Source organism: Microplitis mediator, chromosome 2 (assembly GCF_029852145.1).
Source record: "Microplitis mediator isolate UGA2020A chromosome 2, iyMicMedi2.1, whole genome shotgun sequence".
Classification (NCBI taxonomy): Eukaryota; Metazoa; Arthropoda; class Insecta; order Hymenoptera; family Braconidae; genus Microplitis; species Microplitis mediator.
In genome coordinates this window covers 8263951-8284456 of record NC_079970.1, presented here as the reverse complement: position 1 = coordinate 8284456, position 20506 = coordinate 8263951, and the positions used below count along the sequence as shown (strand labels likewise).

General features: G+C 32.6%; 1 protein-coding gene across 1 annotated transcript; it reads left to right on the top strand.

The window, feature by feature from the left end:
- Nucleotides 1-3325: 3325 nt before the first annotated feature.
- On the top strand, nucleotides 3326-4747 carry LOC130664194 (putative ankyrin repeat protein RF_0381). Its single transcript, XM_057464015.1, has 2 exons — nucleotides 3326-4455; nucleotides 4687-4747. Exons 1-2 carry the CDS (start codon nucleotides 3326-3328, stop codon nucleotides 4745-4747), a joined length of 1191 nt encoding a protein of 396 aa, XP_057319998.1.
- Nucleotides 4748-20506: the final 15759 nt, after the last annotated feature.

Below are 20506 nucleotides of genomic sequence, written 5' to 3'. Positions count from 1 at the left end.
TAAAAAATGTTTAAAGGTTTCGGCAGCAATTTAAAAGTATAAAGTATCAATTTGATTATTTGAGTTAAGTAATGCCATAAACGTTTCTTAATTGTAAGTGTATAACAGACTAGAGGATCAGACTACAAACCATCGATAACCAAAGTTAAGCAGCATCGGCGTTGGACATTAATTGGATGGGTGACCTCGTAGTAGAATAATTGTCGATGATTAATAATTTTTTTTTTTTTTTTTTATTTAATTTTAAGCGACATTGATATTGATGAAGACAATAAATCCTAATTAAACTACTTAATTAATAATTTACAGATATTCTAAATGAGATTCTAAAAATGACTATATTCGTTCATGCATGATTATATATAATCATATATGATCATGTATAAACAGATCAAGTTATGTATGATCAGACCTGGCCAATTTTTGGATCTGATCATATATAGACAATTATGCATGATCATATATGATTAGACAAAATCTTTTTTCATCGGGTAGTTCAGTTGTTTCAAAGATATTCGCAAAAAACTGTTTTTTACCATTTCTTTCTTCTGCGATATCTCTCGAACAAATTAACCGATTGAGGTGGCTAAAGCGGCAATCGACGCGTTTTATCAAATTCTCGAGCTGATTAGATTTTGTAGTCGATCGTTCAGGTCGTTTCTGAGAAATCACTAAAAAACTAAAAAAAAAAAAAAATTTTTTTTCGTAATTCGCCAATATTTTCGAGTCTACATGATCAAACGATCTGAAATTTTCGGGAAAGTTGATGGCCAACAAGCTCTTTCGATTGCCCCCTTAACCATCCAAATCGATTCATTAGTTAAAAAGTTACAAAGAGTTTACACACACACACACACACGCCCGGACATCATTCTGAAAATAGTCAGAACAGCTTCCTACACAGAAAAAAATAAATAGAACTGGCTACCATATCAGATAGTAGTCAGTGCCATCTGTAGAAAAAAAAAAATTGAAATAGCAGTGGGTCCTATCTACGCAAGGTTACTAGAATAGGGAGGTTGGGTACTACTATTCTAGTAACCTTGGTAGATAGGACCCACTGCTATTTCAATTTTTTTTTTCTACAGATGGCACTGACTACTATTTGACATGGTAGCCAGTTCTATTTATTTTTTTCCGCGTAGGATCTCGAAACGTCGACATCTGATGAAAACTCGATTTTCAAAAATCGGGGTGAAAACAATAACTTCCCGAATTATTAAAAATATACAATTTTCTTAGCAGGAAGTTAAAAATATTTCTGCAGGTTCTTTTTTTAAATGACTGCATCCTTTAGTTTTTACTTGTATCCAATGAAACATTGATGACTTATATAAATTTTTTCAACGAAAAAATTTTATATTCCGGGGCAGATGGTCTTTGTCGAACACAATATCATTCTTAAGGGCTTTGAGGGTAAAGGAAATGTATAGTATGTGTAAAAGTTGTAATTACTTGAGTACCCCAGGTAGAATCTCATCAAGGGCTTAATGTGGTCAGAAAAATTCTGAACAGTTTCTCTTGTCCCGCCTGTTGTAAGTTCATCAATCGTAACACGTGTTTCAAAACTCAATTTTAAACTGGAAATTTGAACATTCAATATTTTCAACAATAAATCATTTCTACACATCTGAGGTAAGTAAATATTTAATTAAATATATTATATTAATTAAAAATTTTAGAATATTTGTATGCACTGGTCACGAAAATTAAAAGTTATTCGCTTGAAAAAGAAATATATCTATTAGGGTGCTCCGTTTGAAACGAAGATTTTTTTTTTTCGTTCCCCATCAAAAATCTTTTTCTACATGTAAAAACAAAAATTCAGTGAAATTTTGAGCTCTTAATAACAATTTTAAGAACTGGAACAACGTCGTTGAAGTTTTCCCATGCTAAAAGCATGTAAATTTTGATTCTTTTCTTTTTATCGAATAAAACTCAGCCCCATATTCACGTATCTTATCGGTTCAAAGTTTTCTTGGAAGAGAACTGTATGCTCTTTGAAAAAGCCTGTATGTGCTTAGCAGTACCTTTAACTAGAGCCCTCGTGGAAGCCTTGAAAGACTAATTTCCTACGAAATTAGTGGTTTTTTGTTGTTAACTTATAAACGGTTGAGTTTTGGGAAAAAAAGTACATGACATTTTTTGTAGGAAATTTAGTCTTCTACAAAAAATTTCCCATAAGTCAAATCTCTAAAATCAATATTTAAAAAGATATATGAACTTTAACTAAGTAAAATTCGAAATTTTAGCTAAATGTCAAGTTTAACGGTTTTATAATTCAAAACCATTACATAAACCATGTTTTTTTGAACATAATCCATCTGTTAGGTCCCAAGGACATCGAAAATTCGAACGAGATTCTTCAAACCTGTGTTTTAATCATTCAATTTTTCAAAAGAATTGCAAATGAGGTTGGTACTTAAGAACAATTTCGATGAATAATTACGGGCATTTTATATTTTATATAAATATACATTAATTGATACTTACCATAAGTTAATAACTGAATATATTGTATAGTATTGAACATTGACATTTAGTTAAAATTTCGAATTTTACTTAGTTAAAGTTCATATATCTTTTTAAATATTGATTTTAGAGATTTGACTTATGGGAACTTTTTTGTAGAAGACTAAATTTCCTATAAAAAATGTCATGTACTTTTTTTCCCAAAAGTCAACCGTTTATAAGTTAACAACAAAAAACCACTAATTTCGTAGGAAATTAGTCTTTCAAGGCTTCCACGAGGGCTCTAGTTAAAGGTACTGCTAAGCACATACAGGCTTTTTCAAAGAGCATACAGTTCTCTTCCAAGAAAACTTTGAACCGATAAGATACGTGAATATGGGGCTGAGTTTTATTCGATAAAAAGAAAAGAATCAAAATTTACATGCTTTTAGCATGGGAAAACTTCAACGACGTTGTTCCAGTTCTTAAAATTGTTATTAAGAGCTCAAAATTTCACTGAATTTTTGTTTTTACATGTAGAAAAAGATTTTTGATGGGCAACGAAAAAAAAAATCTTCGTTTCAAACGGAGCACCCTAATATCTATGTTAATTAATGTCTGTATTTTTTATACATGTACTGCATTGTATATTTATATTGCGCTACGACTATTTTTTGTATATTATTTATAAGTTGTTTTTACATCCTTTGAATTTTTCGATCAGTGGATGATTTTTGACTTGAATAAAAACTAAACTTTCATCAATTTTTTTTCTGTAGCGGAATTCATCAGGCGAAAAAAATTCTTGTTTCTTTCGTCAAGCGGTAATAACGTTACGTGTTACGAGTCCGAATCACAAATACGAAAATTAAAAATGCAAGAATCAAGAATACGACAATCTGAATTCGAAAATGTAATCATCGAACCCCATAATCTCATTCGCGCTATTGAATCTCAAGACGAAAATTACATAAATAATTTAACAACCTTAAATTTCAAGATTAATAATACACACCGAGATGTTGGGAATCCACTACGTACAGCTGTGCGAGTCGGAAATTATAAAATTCTCAAAAAGTTAATAGAACTTGGTGCTGATATACACCAACGAATTCCAGCAACTGAACGACCGATATTATACGATGCCGTAGAATCTGGAAATTACGATATTATCAAATATATGATAGAAAATGGCGTAGATATTAATGTCAGGTGGGAAGTTTCTGATCAGACCTGTGATGCAACTGCGTTGTACCTTGCCGTCCAGACAGCAAATATGAAAGTTGTAAAATTATTACTAGATAACAATGCTAACGTTAATATTAAATCTAGAGATGGAGTCACTCCTATCACCCTTGCTGTTATAAATAAACACTATGATATCATGGATGCATTAATAAAATATGCGCCTGATCTTTTTTGGACATTAGAATACGATAGTAGGACTACAACAATTTTTCATTTCGCTATTTGGTTTAGAAACTGGAAAATGTTATATGAGTGGCTATTTGAATTTGCCGATACAATTGATGTTAATAATAATAATAATATTAATTTGTTTACATTCTTTCAATCCCAATTGTTACTTCATCACACTCTCAGAGAACATCATCTCAATATAGGTATTATAAGTTATCTGCTTGATGTCGGTGTTGATGTTAATGCTCTGGATTCTGATAATAAATTAGCTATCGAGTCTTCCTTCGAATTAGAATATTATTCACATGATATTTTAACTATTAAGCTACACATCGTAAAATTAACAGCTGCGGGTTTTCACGTATGTGATCGAAACATTAAAGCTGTTAGTACAGGAGAATTCGATCATTATTTAGCTGAGTGTCGGTCAGAAGTTGAAAAAATGAAAAAAAATAAAATAGAAGGCAGTAATATCACATTTATGGAGGTTTTACATGAAAATATTTATTACTTGGCACATTACTTGAAGTCTGTTGATTTGGCGAGTATACTCAAACGTGAACCTCGTGAACCTATTTTCCCAGAGTATCCTATATATGACAATATGCTTTTTTATAAATTGCTAAGAGTTTTTAAAAGAGTTAGTTGCATAAAAGATTCTAAGGAAATTATTTATAACATATTTTATGAATTACAACTTCCAGATACTTTTATCAGAAAATTATATTTCTGCTTGTCAAATAATGATTTAGAAAAAATTATTCAACCCTCACATGAAAATAAGAGGGTACGACATTTAATGAACTTTCGCCTTAGAAAGCCAAATACCGTTCAGCCTCTGGTAAAAGGAGACGGTAGACTCGCGCTATCACTTTAAAACCAAGTGTGTAGTCAAAATTAACACACTTCCCAAATAACATTGAAACGCCATAAGTAATCTATAGATATTTAATACACCGTGAAATGTGTTTTAAATGACTACAAAAAATTATAGTTTCGTTTATGGCCTTAAACATAGAACACATTTAATATGTGTTAAAATAATACACTTGTAACACACTTGGTTTTAAAGTGATGACACTCACACATATGCATATTTTAACGTGTACTTGGCACTACCGTGTCTCCGGATTAAAAATAACTAAATGTTTAGAATGTAAACTAAACCCGATATTGAAATTTAAAATTTTACTATTTCAAGAATTAAATTTTTTGTTTGTATTTAATATTCACTACGAAAGATTATAAAAATATATAAGCTGTAATAATAATAATAACTTTATGTTGTAATAACAATAAAAAAAATGGTACTCAATTTCTTATTCCTTATCATTTTTCCACTCCTATAAATTTTATTAAAGCGTAAACTTTTAAAACTCAGGAGCCAATAGTAATAATTCACTCATGATATAATTATCGAATTAATTCATTTAAAAAAATTAACTTTACTCAGAAGGATTAATTTGGGCAACAATAATGTATCATTAGTTTCATATGCATTTTTATAATTACGCAATTATTATGATGGATTTATGTACAAATGCGTAAACGAGGATTAGGTTTCAATACATACTGATTGTGCACAGTTAATTGCCTTATATCTCCAACTTGTAACTTGATTAAAATACAAAAAAAAAAAAATAATAAAAAAGTTGATTATCACAGAAATCAAAATTTTGCAGTATTATTTATTAATAATTAAATTGTTTGAATAATTATTTATTTGATCATACGATACATTATTATATTATCAAGCTGAAACTGATTCTAGTACAAAAATAGTAAATTATTGGTGATAGACAAATGATTTATAGAATATTTTGGACCTCAAAAAATAAATAAAACGGTCAGGACTCGGCTACTTAAGAGGATTTGCCATCCCTTTACTTTATCACACACATATGAATAAACGATACGGTCCTTGTTGCACTTATATTAGCAAATGGAAATTTTAAATGAGCCGTATTCAGATGTAAACTAAAATTTTCAAACAAGAAGCATTTCATTCGATAAATAATAACTCTACGCATTGAATGAAATCCCGAGTCGAAAAATAATTCCGGATTTTGGCCTCAACAGTGGATTTTGGACTCATTCAGGTCTCATTCGGCAGTTTTCGTCGGATAAGTCTCAAGTAAACCTCAACAGCTTAACTGATTGGTTAAGTCTCATATTGCCCTCAACGTGAATATCATTATATGAGGACAAAATCCGTTCAAAATTGGGACCTGGAAATAATTTCAGCTTTATTTATTATTTAAGGCAAAATGAGTTTTAACTGGGACTTAGAAAAAATTAGGTTTCATTTGTAGATGAGAAAAAACTGTTAAAATTCTCGACTTAGTAAATTTTTGCTTTTCTCCGAAAAGATTGGCCACATGTGCAGGAATATGATACTTATATTTTTTTTTTTCAAATAGAGTTTTAGACAGAAAACTATTAAACCTTGAAGAAAATTCTGAAAGTAAATTCTTTGGTATAAATATAATAGAAAATCAGTCGTCTCTGAACTCTTAGGACGTTTACATCGTATATTTCTATGTCTATATTCAAGAACTGTTATTAAAAATTTTTAATTTAAAAATATCCAAAAAATATACTTCAAATTTTGGGCTTGAAACAAAGCAGTTACAAAAAATATCAATAATCTAAATCTCAAGATGTTCTCGTTATCATCATGTGACAGTGAAACTGAAATGGCAAGATCAAAAAATTAAACTAAATGAACACTTGGATACTAAAGTTGTTAAAATCAACGGTAAGTACATCTGTTATTTATTTATGTGTATTTTTCATTTTTTCTAGTTAGAATTGTTAATTATTTTAGACAAATACTTCAATTGTTTATTAACATTTTTATTTTTCTTTATTTTAATAAATAACCTGAGTTTCAATTTATTTTACTATAGAACCCAAGCAAAACCAGCAACAATGAAGCCAGCATCGAAAACAACAATTTAAACAACAAAATAAAAGATATATCAAAAAGATTGGTTTATTATTTTTGATACAGCTATTATTCACTTATTTTTGATGCATAATAAATAGCTATTGTAATTTAGAAAAGTATAACTTTTATCAAATATAATAATAATTAATGTTTAAAATATATATTAATGTTTAAAATGTACATCTACTTCAGTTCAAATAAATGATGAGTAATTAAAAAATGAATTAATTTATTCAAATCTTAAGAAAAAAACATACTAAAGACAAACCTCAGTCTCACCCATTAGAAATATATACGTGAGGTTAACCTAATCTTGGTCTCACCCATCAGGAATATATACGTGAAGTTAACCTCATCTGGGTCTCACCCATCAGAAATATATACGTGAAGTTAACCTCATCTGGGTCTCATCCACAAGAACTACACGTGAGATAAACCTCATATTGGTCTCCTCGATAAGAAATATATACATGAGGTTAACCTCATGTACGCCTAAATGGGACAAAAGTCGCACAAAATGAGACTTACCTCATCTCAGATTTATATGAATTTTAAATGGTGAGGACAAACTGAGGCAAACCCCAAAATCTTTCATTTGAGGTCTAAAACCGGAATTATTTTTCGACTCGGGATATTTTATTTAATGATTTGGGTCTTTATCTATGAAAACGGTTCATTGTACAATCACCTCTTTCACTCTCTCAACGATACTGATGAGTCAATTTTTAACAGTTACTACAAAATCGAATTGGTAGCATCCTGTCTGTGCCATTTACGGCCACTGCTCCATTTTTGGACATTTAATACTTTATTTTAATCAATGAAAAAGTATAAGAAAAGCTGTCATTGCCATGACTTGATGAAAGTATCATTGAATAGATTTAAAAAATTAATTATGTCATTGCGTCTTCAACAAATTGTTTTATTTCATTTTTTCAAGTGTCCAAAACACGCCCTAAAATGGCCAAAAGCGATACCTCTGCCCTATATTGAACTGAGAAACAAAAGTCAATTCTATTAATGACAATTATATCTACTGATTTTATAAATTATAAATCAAAAATTGAATCAATTGGAAGGCATTCCTCTTATAAGAGGATGACCTGAAGTTAATGCTTAAGTATGATGTTCATCGTACATCAATTTTACGTAAAAATATGAGCCGTTTCTTATGTGAGCATATGACCGTATTATTATATCACTTTTACGTCAGAATACGACTTGTAATTTATGTAATTGTATGATTTATTTCTTACGTCAATAATACATAAATTTATGACTTTAATATGACGTCACAGTTTAATAGGGATAGGACATAATATTTACGTAATATTTAAGTCACCATTATGATGTCATATAAAAGTCAAATTTTAGGTCAGTTCTATGTCATAATTATGTCACACTATACGACATCATCTCAAAGTCATCAATAAAGTCATTTTTATGTCATATCTATGTAAAAATTTTATGATCACTATATGACCTGTCTATGACGTCATATGAAGGTCATGTGTTCACTGGGTATACTGTGGTTAAAATATAAAAATAAAAATTTCAATAAAACTGGTTATATCAGCTAAATAATTTTTTTTTTTTTTTAATAAATATAAGTCCATGGGATTATAAAGGTTCGGAAACAGTATATTTACGCTTAAAATCTTTTTTTTCAATAAAAAAAATTAAAACAAAATTTTTTTTTAAGCTTTTTTTTGGAGGTGGGCCGTCGTCAAATTTTTTTTCACTGAGTTTTAGTAAAACCTCAATGGATTTGCTTAAGAAAGGACCAAATCAGGTTGAACTATAGATTAAAAGCCATGAAAAATAATTAAATAATATGTTGTAAATTTTCGCAATTGATTATTTACAAGCATAAAAAGAAATTGTAAATGCATTTTTAAAAACCTAAGAAATTTATGACGTATTTATATATATTAACACTTTAGTTGATTATAATTGCATTATGTAATCGACTACATTTATAGTTTATCTTAATTGTAAAATTTCTTTACAACGCGCACGCAATGGCATGTAAAAATTTATGATTATCCTTTGCTGTGATCTCTTATAACAATAAGCTTTTTTCCGTTAAAATAAACTTCAATAAATTATCCTTGATTATAGAAATTCCGACTGACAACAATAGATATTAAATATTTTCTGATTGGGATGAATCGGACTCGATTGAAAATGATCGAGCTTCTGTTGGCTGTCCAATTAAAATTTAATCAGACTTTTTCCCGATGGAAATTCATTCTAAATGCTTGGAACGATTTCAGTTAATTATATAATTTTTAGCGGTTACAACAATTAAAAGATCAGTGGTTATTTCAAATGTCTCATTCTTCTTTTATCCTACAATTTTAATTAGTTATAGTAATCACATCTCTTATTAGAAGAAACGATTAGAAAAAAAAAAGGAAATACTTTTTAATGCTTTTGAATACGTTGAATACTTTTAAATCGCCCTTCTTATGGAAGTTTAAAATTGGAAATCATTTCGAATCGTTCCTTTTAATCAGGGATTTATATGTATTTAATAAAAATTAAATTTATTCATACTATTGTTTCTTTTTTTTTAATCGGTGATTAAGAATAATTAAATTATTAATTTCAATTTTATTGATAGTCTAAAATGCATTTCATTTATTATGTTATGTCCGACTATTATTTATTTAATATTCGGTTGCGTGGATTAGGCGTTCGGACTAACCAATGCAATTTTCGGCTTAAATATAATTCAAGCCTTATTTTATTTTTAGGGATACGTTTCGATGTGAATCTTCCTTTAATTCTAGTTTGATTTTAAATAGAGTTATCTTTTTAAATATATGAATATACTATATGCAAATCGATACATACAATTGTGAAATTATGGCTTTCTTATTTCCCCTTAAGTTGATTGAAATTTGGTTATCGAGTCGAAAAGAGAAAATAGCCACTTATGAATTTCTTACCTTTGCGCTGATAGTTTTTCTTTAAGTACTTTTCTTCTGGGAGACTCCTTCGCTGTGAATCTCTGGACCCTTGAAGAGTGTTCCCTCGTTGTGGACCCTTTAATTGATTGCCGTCTCTTTCGTGCAAGCGACGTTCAAGTGAGGGTAGAGTGTTAATACTAACTAACTTATTTTAATTAATCAAACACAAAAAGTGTTTTCACTTTGGTTTTTCTTTTTATTTTACTTTTAAACTTGAATCTTTAGCAAAGATAAAATTCCTTTATTTTTCTTGAAAGAAATTAGAGATGATACTCTTTAAAGGATCGTATCTTTATTTTTGAACATTTATTACACTTTTAATATACACTGAGATTTTTTTGTTTTTCTATGTTTTTAATTTTATGTTTTATGGGAATAATATTCCTTTAATTTTCTTTATAGGAAATAGAGATGATACTCTTTTAAAGGAGTGGATTCTTATTTTCAAACATGTATTCACTTTTTTATTACAATAGTTAGTATCTCAATTTAATTACACTGGACAATGCGATTAACCACTAAACTAATAACTCACAACCAATAACCCTGATTAAACAAAAGTATTTGACAGGATTAAAAAAATTTATATCCTTATGAATGCTATCGAATCCTGAAAATATGATTCAGAAGGATTTAACATGATTCAAATTTTTTAATTCTGTTAAATACTATTTAATCCTGAAAACATGATTTAACAGGATTTGAAATGATTTAAACTGTTAAATACTTTTAAATACTTTTTAATCCTAAAAAGATAACGAAATATAAAAATTATTTCAGGATTAAAAAGTATTCGGTAGCATAAGAAATTTTAAATACTGGTGAAATCCTTCTATATCCTAAAAAGGTTATGAAATAAAAAAATTATTTCAGGATTAAAAAGTATTCGGTAGCATTAGAAATTTCAAATGCTAGTTGAATCCTTTTATATCCTAAAAAGATGTCACGATCGGAGTGAGTGAAGGCGACGGGCGAAAGGGTTATTTTAATTTATTATTTAATATCGGAATACCGAATTATCTCGTTCTATAACTCAACCAAGGAGTTCGATTGAACCGTCACGTGGCTAGTGTGAGAACATATGAGTGATTGGGCACCGATTATTAAATTATAAGTTATAATATGAAATTATTTTTATTCTGTCATCCAACCAAGGAATTCGGCTCACGTGGCTGATATAAGAATGTTATAATTTCGTATGGTTTATAACTTATTTGTCTATTTGTACCGAGCGGATGTACTATAGACTGTCCCGTTCAATGACCTGCGTGGCGTTAGGGTAGGTCCGGGATTTTTGAGCGAGAGGGATATTGGGTCGGTGAATATGGGCCCTCGAGAAGACCGTGTTCTTTCTCCGTCTTACTTAGGGTTACTATGACTTAATTTACTAGCACTTGAATGCTGGAGAAAAAGGACAGTAAATAAAAAGACGAATGTATTAAAAGAAAAACATGTGTTGTATATTGACAAGTTGAATCTTACATGTAAATATTATAATTTTAGACTTACCCAGAAGGGTTGATATACTTGCACACACACTCACTCCAAATTCACCAATTTGAATTTGTGCACACAGGAATTTACAATGTTTATGACAGTTTTATTGAGATTCACAGGTTGAATCTATTCAAACGAACGCACTGCACGCTGAACCGAAAGGCCGGCTTTGCCTTCGAGTGAATTTGCTATGATTTTTAGGTTTTTATTAGCGGAATTAACTATTCCTGAACAAGGACTCCGATTTGGACGTCACGTGAAGGGGTTTAATTAATTTTGATGCGAACTCAAATGATTTTATTTTAGGTATCCAACCTAGGAGTCCAGATGCCTAGGCGAAGGACCGTCACGAGGAAAGGTTTTAAAAATAAAATTTAAGTCGCGTAATTTATAATTTTTAGTAAAAGAATCGAGTTGCGTTTATCGATCTAGGAGTCCGGTTGCCTAGGCTGTGGACCGTCACGAGAGCGAATTTTGAAGTCGATTCAGTGAGTCTTACTCGCAGATGGATCCGACGAAGGTTTAAATTACAAAAGTAAAGAAAATTGAATTCCGGTTATCGATCTAGGAGTCCGGTTGCCTAGGCTGTGGACCGTCACGAGAACGAATTTTGGAATCTTGCTCGCGGATAGATCCGACAAGGGTTTTAGTTGCGGCGGTAATGACTTTTTAGATGTTGAATTTTAAAATAAAAGAATCGAATTTCGATTATCGATCTAGGACCCCTGGTTGCCTAGGCGTAGAGCGTCACGAGAACGAACGTTGAAATCGACTCAGTGAGTCTTACTCGTGGTCTTAGATAGATCCGACAAGGGTTTCGACTGCGGCGGTAATGACTGATTTTAATTATTTTTCCGGGGTTTATATACGAAAATTTTGGGAGAAAAGTGGGGCTAAAAATATTGAGAGCGTGAGAGTAAAGGATTAGATCATAAATTTGAGTGACATTTACTTTCATTCTCGGAAACCTGTCATCTTAGAAAATTTACTATTTGTAAGGGACTCAGAGATACAGACGGTTAATTCATTTACGACCAAATATTAATTACTTAAATCCATTAGTGGTACATATTTTTAAAAGCGATAATTTAATTTTTAAGAAAACATTTTAAAATTTACCTCTGATCTCCGTATGGAGATGATAGAAAATAACAGGAGATCGTAAATTTAAGTGACATTTATTTTAATTTTTGGACCTCTGAAAATTATTTCATCAAAAATTATCGGCTACCGGAATCCATGGGAAACCATTAGTTTCATTAGCGGGCGGATATGCACTCTTTAATTCCATTAGCAGCAAGACAGAAAGAAATAAAATTTTGATTTAAATGACAGGAGCTCTTTACTCTACTTTTCGGGTAAATAAAATCAACAGAGAATTCGTGGGAACTGTAATATTCATCGATGTTAGATGATGTTAAATTAAGTGCTTGGGTGATAAAATTTAGATCTAAGGGAGAATTTTTAAGCTAATATGATTTAGACATTAAAATTTAATTCAAACTAGATCACGGAAATATCTTAATGAATTTATGTGACATTTATGATGATTTGAGGGACTCGCGTTGGACATGTGAAAAACATTGAGACAGTGAGCTCTTCGTAAGGGACCAGCCGTAGCGGTGCAGCTGTGCATAGCGGGAGAGAGATATACAGAGTTTTCTTACTTGGTTACTCTTATTTTCCTTTCTCTCTCACTCTTCTGACTTGACCATTCGTATTCACACACTCTTTCGGTGAGAATTCAGAACATACCCAAAAAGAGCTAGATGAATTTATAGATGTGAAAGAATATACATGTGAATATACCCTCACACATACGTATACGCATTTTTATACATATTATTGGGTGTGCTTTGAATTACGCAGTCAAATTCTTATTTTAATAAAAAATAAAAAAAAATTTAGAAGAATTGATAAATTAAAGCACGGTTAAATCGCGATCCATTTGTAACGATCGTTACACCTCTACCCCCAGAGTCGTCATCGCCCTCGATGACTTCGATTTATGCAAATCTTGCTTAAATAAGAAGTGAGGTAAGTGGACAATATGGATGGCGGTTTAACTTACATTGAATATTCCTTACAGCTATTCCTTAAAACGATAACTACGTATATTACGATAAGGTGTAGATAGTCCTGAGTGGTTACTGCATGTTGATCTGTCTTCTATGATGATTTTGTTACTGTGAGTGTTTTCTTGTTTCTAATTTGTGAAGTAAATTTTTAGGGGGAACCATGGTTATTGCCCTCCGTCCCACTGAACATGAGAATTCACCGATCAAGTTTGGAAGTATTGTTGGTTAATTGGAATATTTTTGTTCTACTAAAGTTCTTTACGTGGTTGCTTTTGTAGATGGTCGTCATTGTTTATCGTTTATCATTTTGCCAAGACTCTTGAAAGGCTCCAATGAAGTTAATAACGTGCTTGACTGGTAGGTTTGGTGGTTGGACGTGGTGACTTCTGCACTGTTGTACACAGAGTGTCTCAGTGTACAACACTCAATATTTCTTGATGATGCATGCGATTATTTCAGGATGCTTAAGGCTGTCATTTTTGCCTTCACCAAGTGTTTTGATGTCCGAACCGGTCCCAGTGATTAACTCGTTTTGCAATTGATGAAGTGGTTAATCCAAGACTCAATAATTGTTCAGCGTGAACAATCGTTGCTGCTGAAGATTTGCCAGGCCTATGTTCATTTTGCTGGATTGTTAATTGCAGGACAAGGTGTTCCTCTATGTTCGGTGATGCTGAGTTTAACTATGGTCCTGATTTCTTGCAAATTCTTGTTGTTTCTGTTATTTTGTTTTGCTGCTAACGGCTTGTGGTCGTCATGAGTGATTGGAAATTTAGAGGAATGGCCGTACAGTTACAGACTGTAGTTTTTAGACTTATATTTGGTCCTGAGTTATGAACTCTTATGTACTGTAGGTCGTGGCTTCACAGAAGTTTTGGGTTGACATTGGTGTTGTTTTGGCCCAATGGTGTCATTAATTTGTCTTGTTGATTCGAAAATTTCATACGATAATAAGCATGTTTTATTGTGATATTCCTTTTCAAAACTTTCGGTTCTTTTCTCACGCGCTGTGGAAAGAAAGCGCCCCATTGTTTCCCTTGAAAATTTTCGCTGCTAAGTCGATTGTTGCTTATGATGGCTGCCAATCTTCTGTTCCGTATGCGTGATAGTAACTTGTATTGAAATTACTTACAATTTATAGAGTACACGTATATTGCTTATTTATAGAGATTACAATTGTTTGTTAAACGTAACCGACATATATTCATATACTTATCTTCTGGTATATTGTTTATTTAGAATACTATTTCATTTTATAAATTTCGTTGTATCTACTGGTTTTCGTTTCTGAATACATCTTATCGAAATACTTCTAACAAAAAAAATAGATAAGCGCATGTATATATGTTCAACTTAAATAGAAACAATTTAACTTAGATATAAAATGAAATTATATTTAAAAATTTCTTGTAAATTCACTTATAATCTATATGTAATTGACCTTACGCGCTATCCTATAATATAGTAGTGTGTTATAACCTAAATGAAACTATACTTTTTGCAGTATTTCTTAACATTTTTTTTAGAATATTTTACTTTCTTAACGATTCATTAAAAGATGTTGTATAAAGATATTATATATGGTTTAAAAAAAAAAATTTTTTTTTTTTTCTTTTGTTTTTAGTTTTTTTTTTCTGTTTTATGTTTTATAGTTTTTTTTTTTCTATGTGTATATGATATATCTAATAATTATTGATATTATACTTATGTACCAGTAAATTTTCTTGTGTACTTACACATACTCATGATTAAAGGGTATTCTTTCAGTGGTTATGATATCGGTACTGAGTAGTTGATCATTAGTTAATTATTACCATAAGTATGAGTATTTACACGTATTCTTAAATCACTATGTTAATATTTTTATGTGTATATATGTATTATAACAATAAAATAAGATGAATATACATGTAGGGTTCAATCTGTTTGGTATATATTCATCTCATCTTATGGTTAGTTCCGTAAAAGTTTAACTATTAATATTATTATTATTATAAATTTTTTTTTTTTTTTTTTTTTTTTTTTTTTTTATAAAGTCTTTGTTAGTGAGGGATAGTATCTTTGACTTAAATTATGGTTAGCTTAGTTAAGTTTATGTGTATTAGTTTATTTTTATAAGTATTGTTAGCTTGTCAAAAATATATGTGTTTCTTCAGTATATGCTAGTAAATCAAGAAGTTTTATTATTTCCTCATGTGGTTTGTGTGATGTGAGCTTACCTCAATCACTGTTGATTGGTTACATACTTATTAATGAGTAATTTTTTTGATGCCTTCCCTTCAGGACTCTTCTGTAGTATGAATATCCTTGGTGGCTGCATATTTGTGAACCGGTCGGACAAAATTTTTATGAAAAATTTATTAAGAAAATATTCGTTTCGGCTCCTCCTGATAATAGTTGAACACATTTGCTTGATTTCTGATTTTTATTGAAATATTGTTATTAAATTTGATCAACTGCAAGCTGTTCAATAATCAATGATTGTATCACAATGCCTATAATAATCTAATACAACTAAAAGATAACGATAATTAGAACAATAATATGTTAATCAGATTGGGTGTCAGTATTAGAGTTAGTAGGATTTCTAGTGTTACATATTTTTAACTTGTCTATATGTTTAAGTGATCGTTTACCCTTTTCATCTTCTATTATAGCTGTATTATTGTCTAATAATTCAACTATAACATACGGGCCTTTATAATGTGAATCGAATTTACCTTTTCGTGGCTCTTTAATAGCGTAAACTTGATCTCCAACATTCAAAGTACTGGGGTTCAAGTGAGCGTCATAGTAACGTTTAGAACGATGTTTGGATTTAATTAAACTAGAGGACGCGAATTGTCTCATGTCATCCATACGGTTGACTAGATCATGTAAATATGAGCCATAAGTTTCGGTTTTATCAGGTGGTGGAAAAGAACTAGGTATACGGGCTCTTTTACCGTATATAAGTTCAAAAGGAGTGAAATTGGTGGATTCGTGTACCGAAGTATTATATGAAAACATTGCGAAAGGAACAAGCTTGTCCCAGTCGTCATATTTATTTACGTAATGTTTAATAAATTCTGCCAATACGATGTGACTACGCTCTAGGGCTCCATTCGTTTGTGGATGATACCCTGAGGTAGTTACCTGTTTAATTTTAAAGATCTTAGCCGAATGATGAAATATTTTACCAACAAATGATCGACCTTGATCGCTCAATATTACGCGAGGTGAACCAAACTGAATTATTACATGTCGTGCAAGTGCATCTGCAATAGTTTCAGCTTTTATGTTGGGAATTGGTACAGCTATACAATATTTTGTGAGATTGTCTTGTATCGTCAAAATATGCATATTGCCTGATGGTGTTAAGGGCAATGGGCCGACTGTATCGATTGATATTTTATCGAATGGTTCTGCCGGAGTGTCAGTGATTATCATCGGCTCTTTAGTCTTGATTCGGACTAATTTTTGCTCTTGACAACTTCTACAGGTTCGAATGAATTCTGTGACGTCATCTCGCATGTTAGGCCAGTAGAAACGTTCACGGATTCTTCGATATGTTTTGGTAATACCCTTATGACCACCGGTCAAACTTTCGTGATATTCTGCGATGATATCTTGGCGGACGTCTTCGTCTGGCATTGTTACACTTCCATGACAAATAGTTAGTGAACATTCACAGTCGTTGAGGCATTCTTTAAAAAGGTCAGTGACGACTGATTGACTTAAACTTTCTAACATATCTCCAGGCTTTGAGATTCGTAGTGTTTTTATACTGTAATGGCTTAATACGTTTTTAACAGTTTTTAGTACATCTTTTAACTCTTGTATAGAAAAAGAGTCAAAATGGTTTTTCTTCAACACTGCACTGAGGATTTTGTGCTTACCGTGTGGTGTTATAAGTACTTGATTAATTTTTGGCTTTTTCAATTTTAAATCGTGAGGATCTATTTTGTCTGTCTCTATTAATAGTCGTGATGTAATAGTTGTAAATTCACAATCGGCGGAGATAAAGTGTAAATAATTATCTCTGAAGTATGTCAGATTTTCATTAGATGTGTGCAGGGTTAATTTATTCTCATTGTCTTTCATTCCAGGATAGAATAACTCACACGGAACAGTATCAGCTACGGATTTTCTTCGTATCGGTGGTAGTTGAACTTCTTCATCCGTACCTGTACTTGAAGGACTTTCATGGATAGGCGGTAAATCAGCCCATCGTCTACTTGCTGCTCCTTGCGGTATTCTCTCCTCAACCTCTGATCCTGATGTTGATCCTTCAGAAGTAACTGCAGGGGTTGATCGTCCTGCAGGATGTCGAAAGGTTATACCAGATGGTCTGCTTAGTTGAGGTTCTGGTATTCTAATGGGAGCTTCCGTTCGAGGAGACTCATATGATGGGTTCTCACCACGTCGATCCCAGTAGTAATTTTCATTTTCTGAAGACGGTCCAGGTGACATTTCAACAACATTTTTAGGCAACGATTTTTGGACAGGTTCAGTTAGTGAGGGAGTTTCTTCATCTTCCCGATTATCTACATATGTTAGTTGATAATCGGTCGCTCGAGTTTTCGTGGACAAAGGTCCTGGTTTGTCAGAACTTTTGGAGGGTGGAACACGATTAGTTGTGAGACTAGGGAAAGCACTACTCCTACCGTGAGCTACTGGTGGTACTGGAGCCGTGGTTTGCGTAGTCTGTGACTGCTTTGGAGGTCGACCAGGCTTACGTTTTTCTGTTTCAGGTATTGGAATTCGAGCGATGGTTTTTGCACGCTGAATTGGAGGTGGCGGTGCTAATGAAGGATTACTCGCTAATCTTCGTAACCTCACTCTCTCACCTATAGTGCTAGCGTTTGCAATTGCCGCGTTTGTGGCAGATGATCGTAATCGCTCCAAATGTTTGGCGATCGAGCTAGATTGTCTTGCAGCTGTTTCGGACTTGGTCGTAGGTAATATCATAACGACAGGATTTCTTGATAATGCATCTGCATTCAAATTTAATCGACCTGGCTTGTAGTAGAAGACATACTCGTACTCTCTGAGCCTTGTTCTCCATCGGACTAAACGTTGTACAGGTGGCTTGACAGAGTCAATCCATTTTAATGGTTCATGATCACACACGAGGGTGAATCTCCGACCGTACAAATATGGTCGAAAATGTAAAATACCATAAATGACTGCCAAACACTCTTTCTCAGTAGTCGTATAATTTCTTTCTGCTGATTTGAGTAATCTTGATAAATATGCTATCGGTCTATCTTCGCCAATTTTTCCTTGACTCAATACTGCGCCAATAGCAAGATCTGAAGCATCAGTAGTAAGTATGAAAGGTTGAGAAAAATCGGGATATTGTAGAACTGGTGTTGTGCATAATGCTTTACGCAAGTCGTCAAAACTCTCTTGTTGAGCAGAGGTCCAGACGAACGGATTATCCTTCTTTAGTAGTTCTGTTAGTGCTTTTGCACGGCCCGAAAAATTTTCGATAAAACGACGATAGTATCCGGCTAGGCCGAGAAACTGCCTGATATTAGTTACTGTTTTAGGTCTTGGAAACTTCTCGATAGCTTCTGTTTTCTTTGGATCTGGACGTACACCACCATTGCCAATAATATGGCCAAGGTAGGCGACCTCGAGATTCAAAAATTCACATTTGTCAGATTGTAGAACTAGATTAGCTTGCTCTAATCTATTGAAAAGTCGTCGGACACGTTTGCCGTGCTCTTCGAGTGATGATGCGAAAATAACAACATCATCAAGGTATACAAAGAGTTCAACGTCTTGTAGACCTAGAAGAACTCGGTCCATAAGTCTCTGGAAGGTAGCTGGAGCATTCTTCAGTCCAAATGGCATTCTATTATATTCATAGTGGCCATTAGGTGTACTGAATGCAGTTTTCTGTTGGTCTTTTGGATCCATTTTAATTTGATGGAAACCACTAGCCAAATCGAAGACTGAAAAATACTTAGCTCCTCCAAGTCTGTCAAGTATTTCGACTATGTTTGGAAGAGGGTAAGCATCGCCAATGGTTTTCTCATTTAACTGACGAAAATCGATAACCATACGCCAGCGCTTATTGCCTTTGGAATCTGGTTTCTTTGGAACTATCCAAAGAGGTGAATTATATGGAGAAACAGATTCGGTTATTACACCGTCATTCAGCAATTTATTCACCTGTCGAGCAATCTCTTCTTTATGAACAGGTGGGAAACGATACTGTCTGACAGATATAGGAACTTCGTCTACAGTCGGAATAGAATGTGTCATCATTGTTGTAGCTGGGAGATCGTCTCCCGGGAGATGAAAAAGAAGCGGATATTCTCTGATAAGTTCATGTACATGCTCTCTTTCTAGAACATTTAAATGATCGAGTCGGAGACTAGCACATATTCGCTCAAATCTATCTTGATCAGTTTCTGGGACGTCACTTTCTTCAGAGTCGTCAAAGAAATCTTCAGAGCTACCATCACAATCGAAGGGAATAATTTCTTGTGGAGGTATAACTAATTCTATATCATCTTCATAGGCATTAATTGCATGAACGTAGCAAGTGTTATTATGGTTTGTAACCAGAGCATTACCAATAAAAATATTCTCGCGAGTTTCTATACGGGGCAAAAATCCAGTTTTCAAATCTGTTTTGGAAAGGTTAATTGGAACTACTGTACGAGTTCGAGCTTTTAGTAAGATTATAGAGGGTTCGTCTTCTGATTGAAGTGTGGTTACTTGTGATGTGTCAAATGGTTCACCGTTAGTATTTTCAAGCGGAATCGGATGTATAGGCTCGGAATCGGCGACTATAGTATTGTGATGAAAAGATATTTCGACCTTTTCATTTGTTAGAAAGTCAATACCTATTATTCCGTCAGTTGGAATAGGTAGCGGATTCTCGAGAACGTGAAATTTCTCAGGATTCGAGAAGAATGTGATCTCCGTTGTGCCCAGAGTATCAAGTCGTTCCGTAGTGATCCCTTTTATAGATACTGAGTCCCAGGTGTCGATTACGGTGCGAGAGGCCAGTGCGTCCTTCCTAATTACATTTATATCAGCACCTGTGTCGACTAAGAAACGAGCTTTGCCGTTTCGCAACTCAGGAGCTGTTAGGGTAACGACTGGTCCTCTACCTTGAACTTCGGACCACATTATGA

What these genes read in the sequence shown, in the direction of transcription:
- LOC130664194 (XM_057464015.1), top strand. Translation starts at nt 3,326, where the DNA reads ATGCAAGAATCAAGAATACGACAATCTGAATTCGAAAATGTAATCATC. An exon ending in CGTGAACCTATTTTCCCAGA is followed by an intron (nt 4,456 to 4,686) that starts GTATCCTATATA and finishes CTTTCGCCTTAG; the next exon opens with AAAGCCAAATACCGTTCAGC.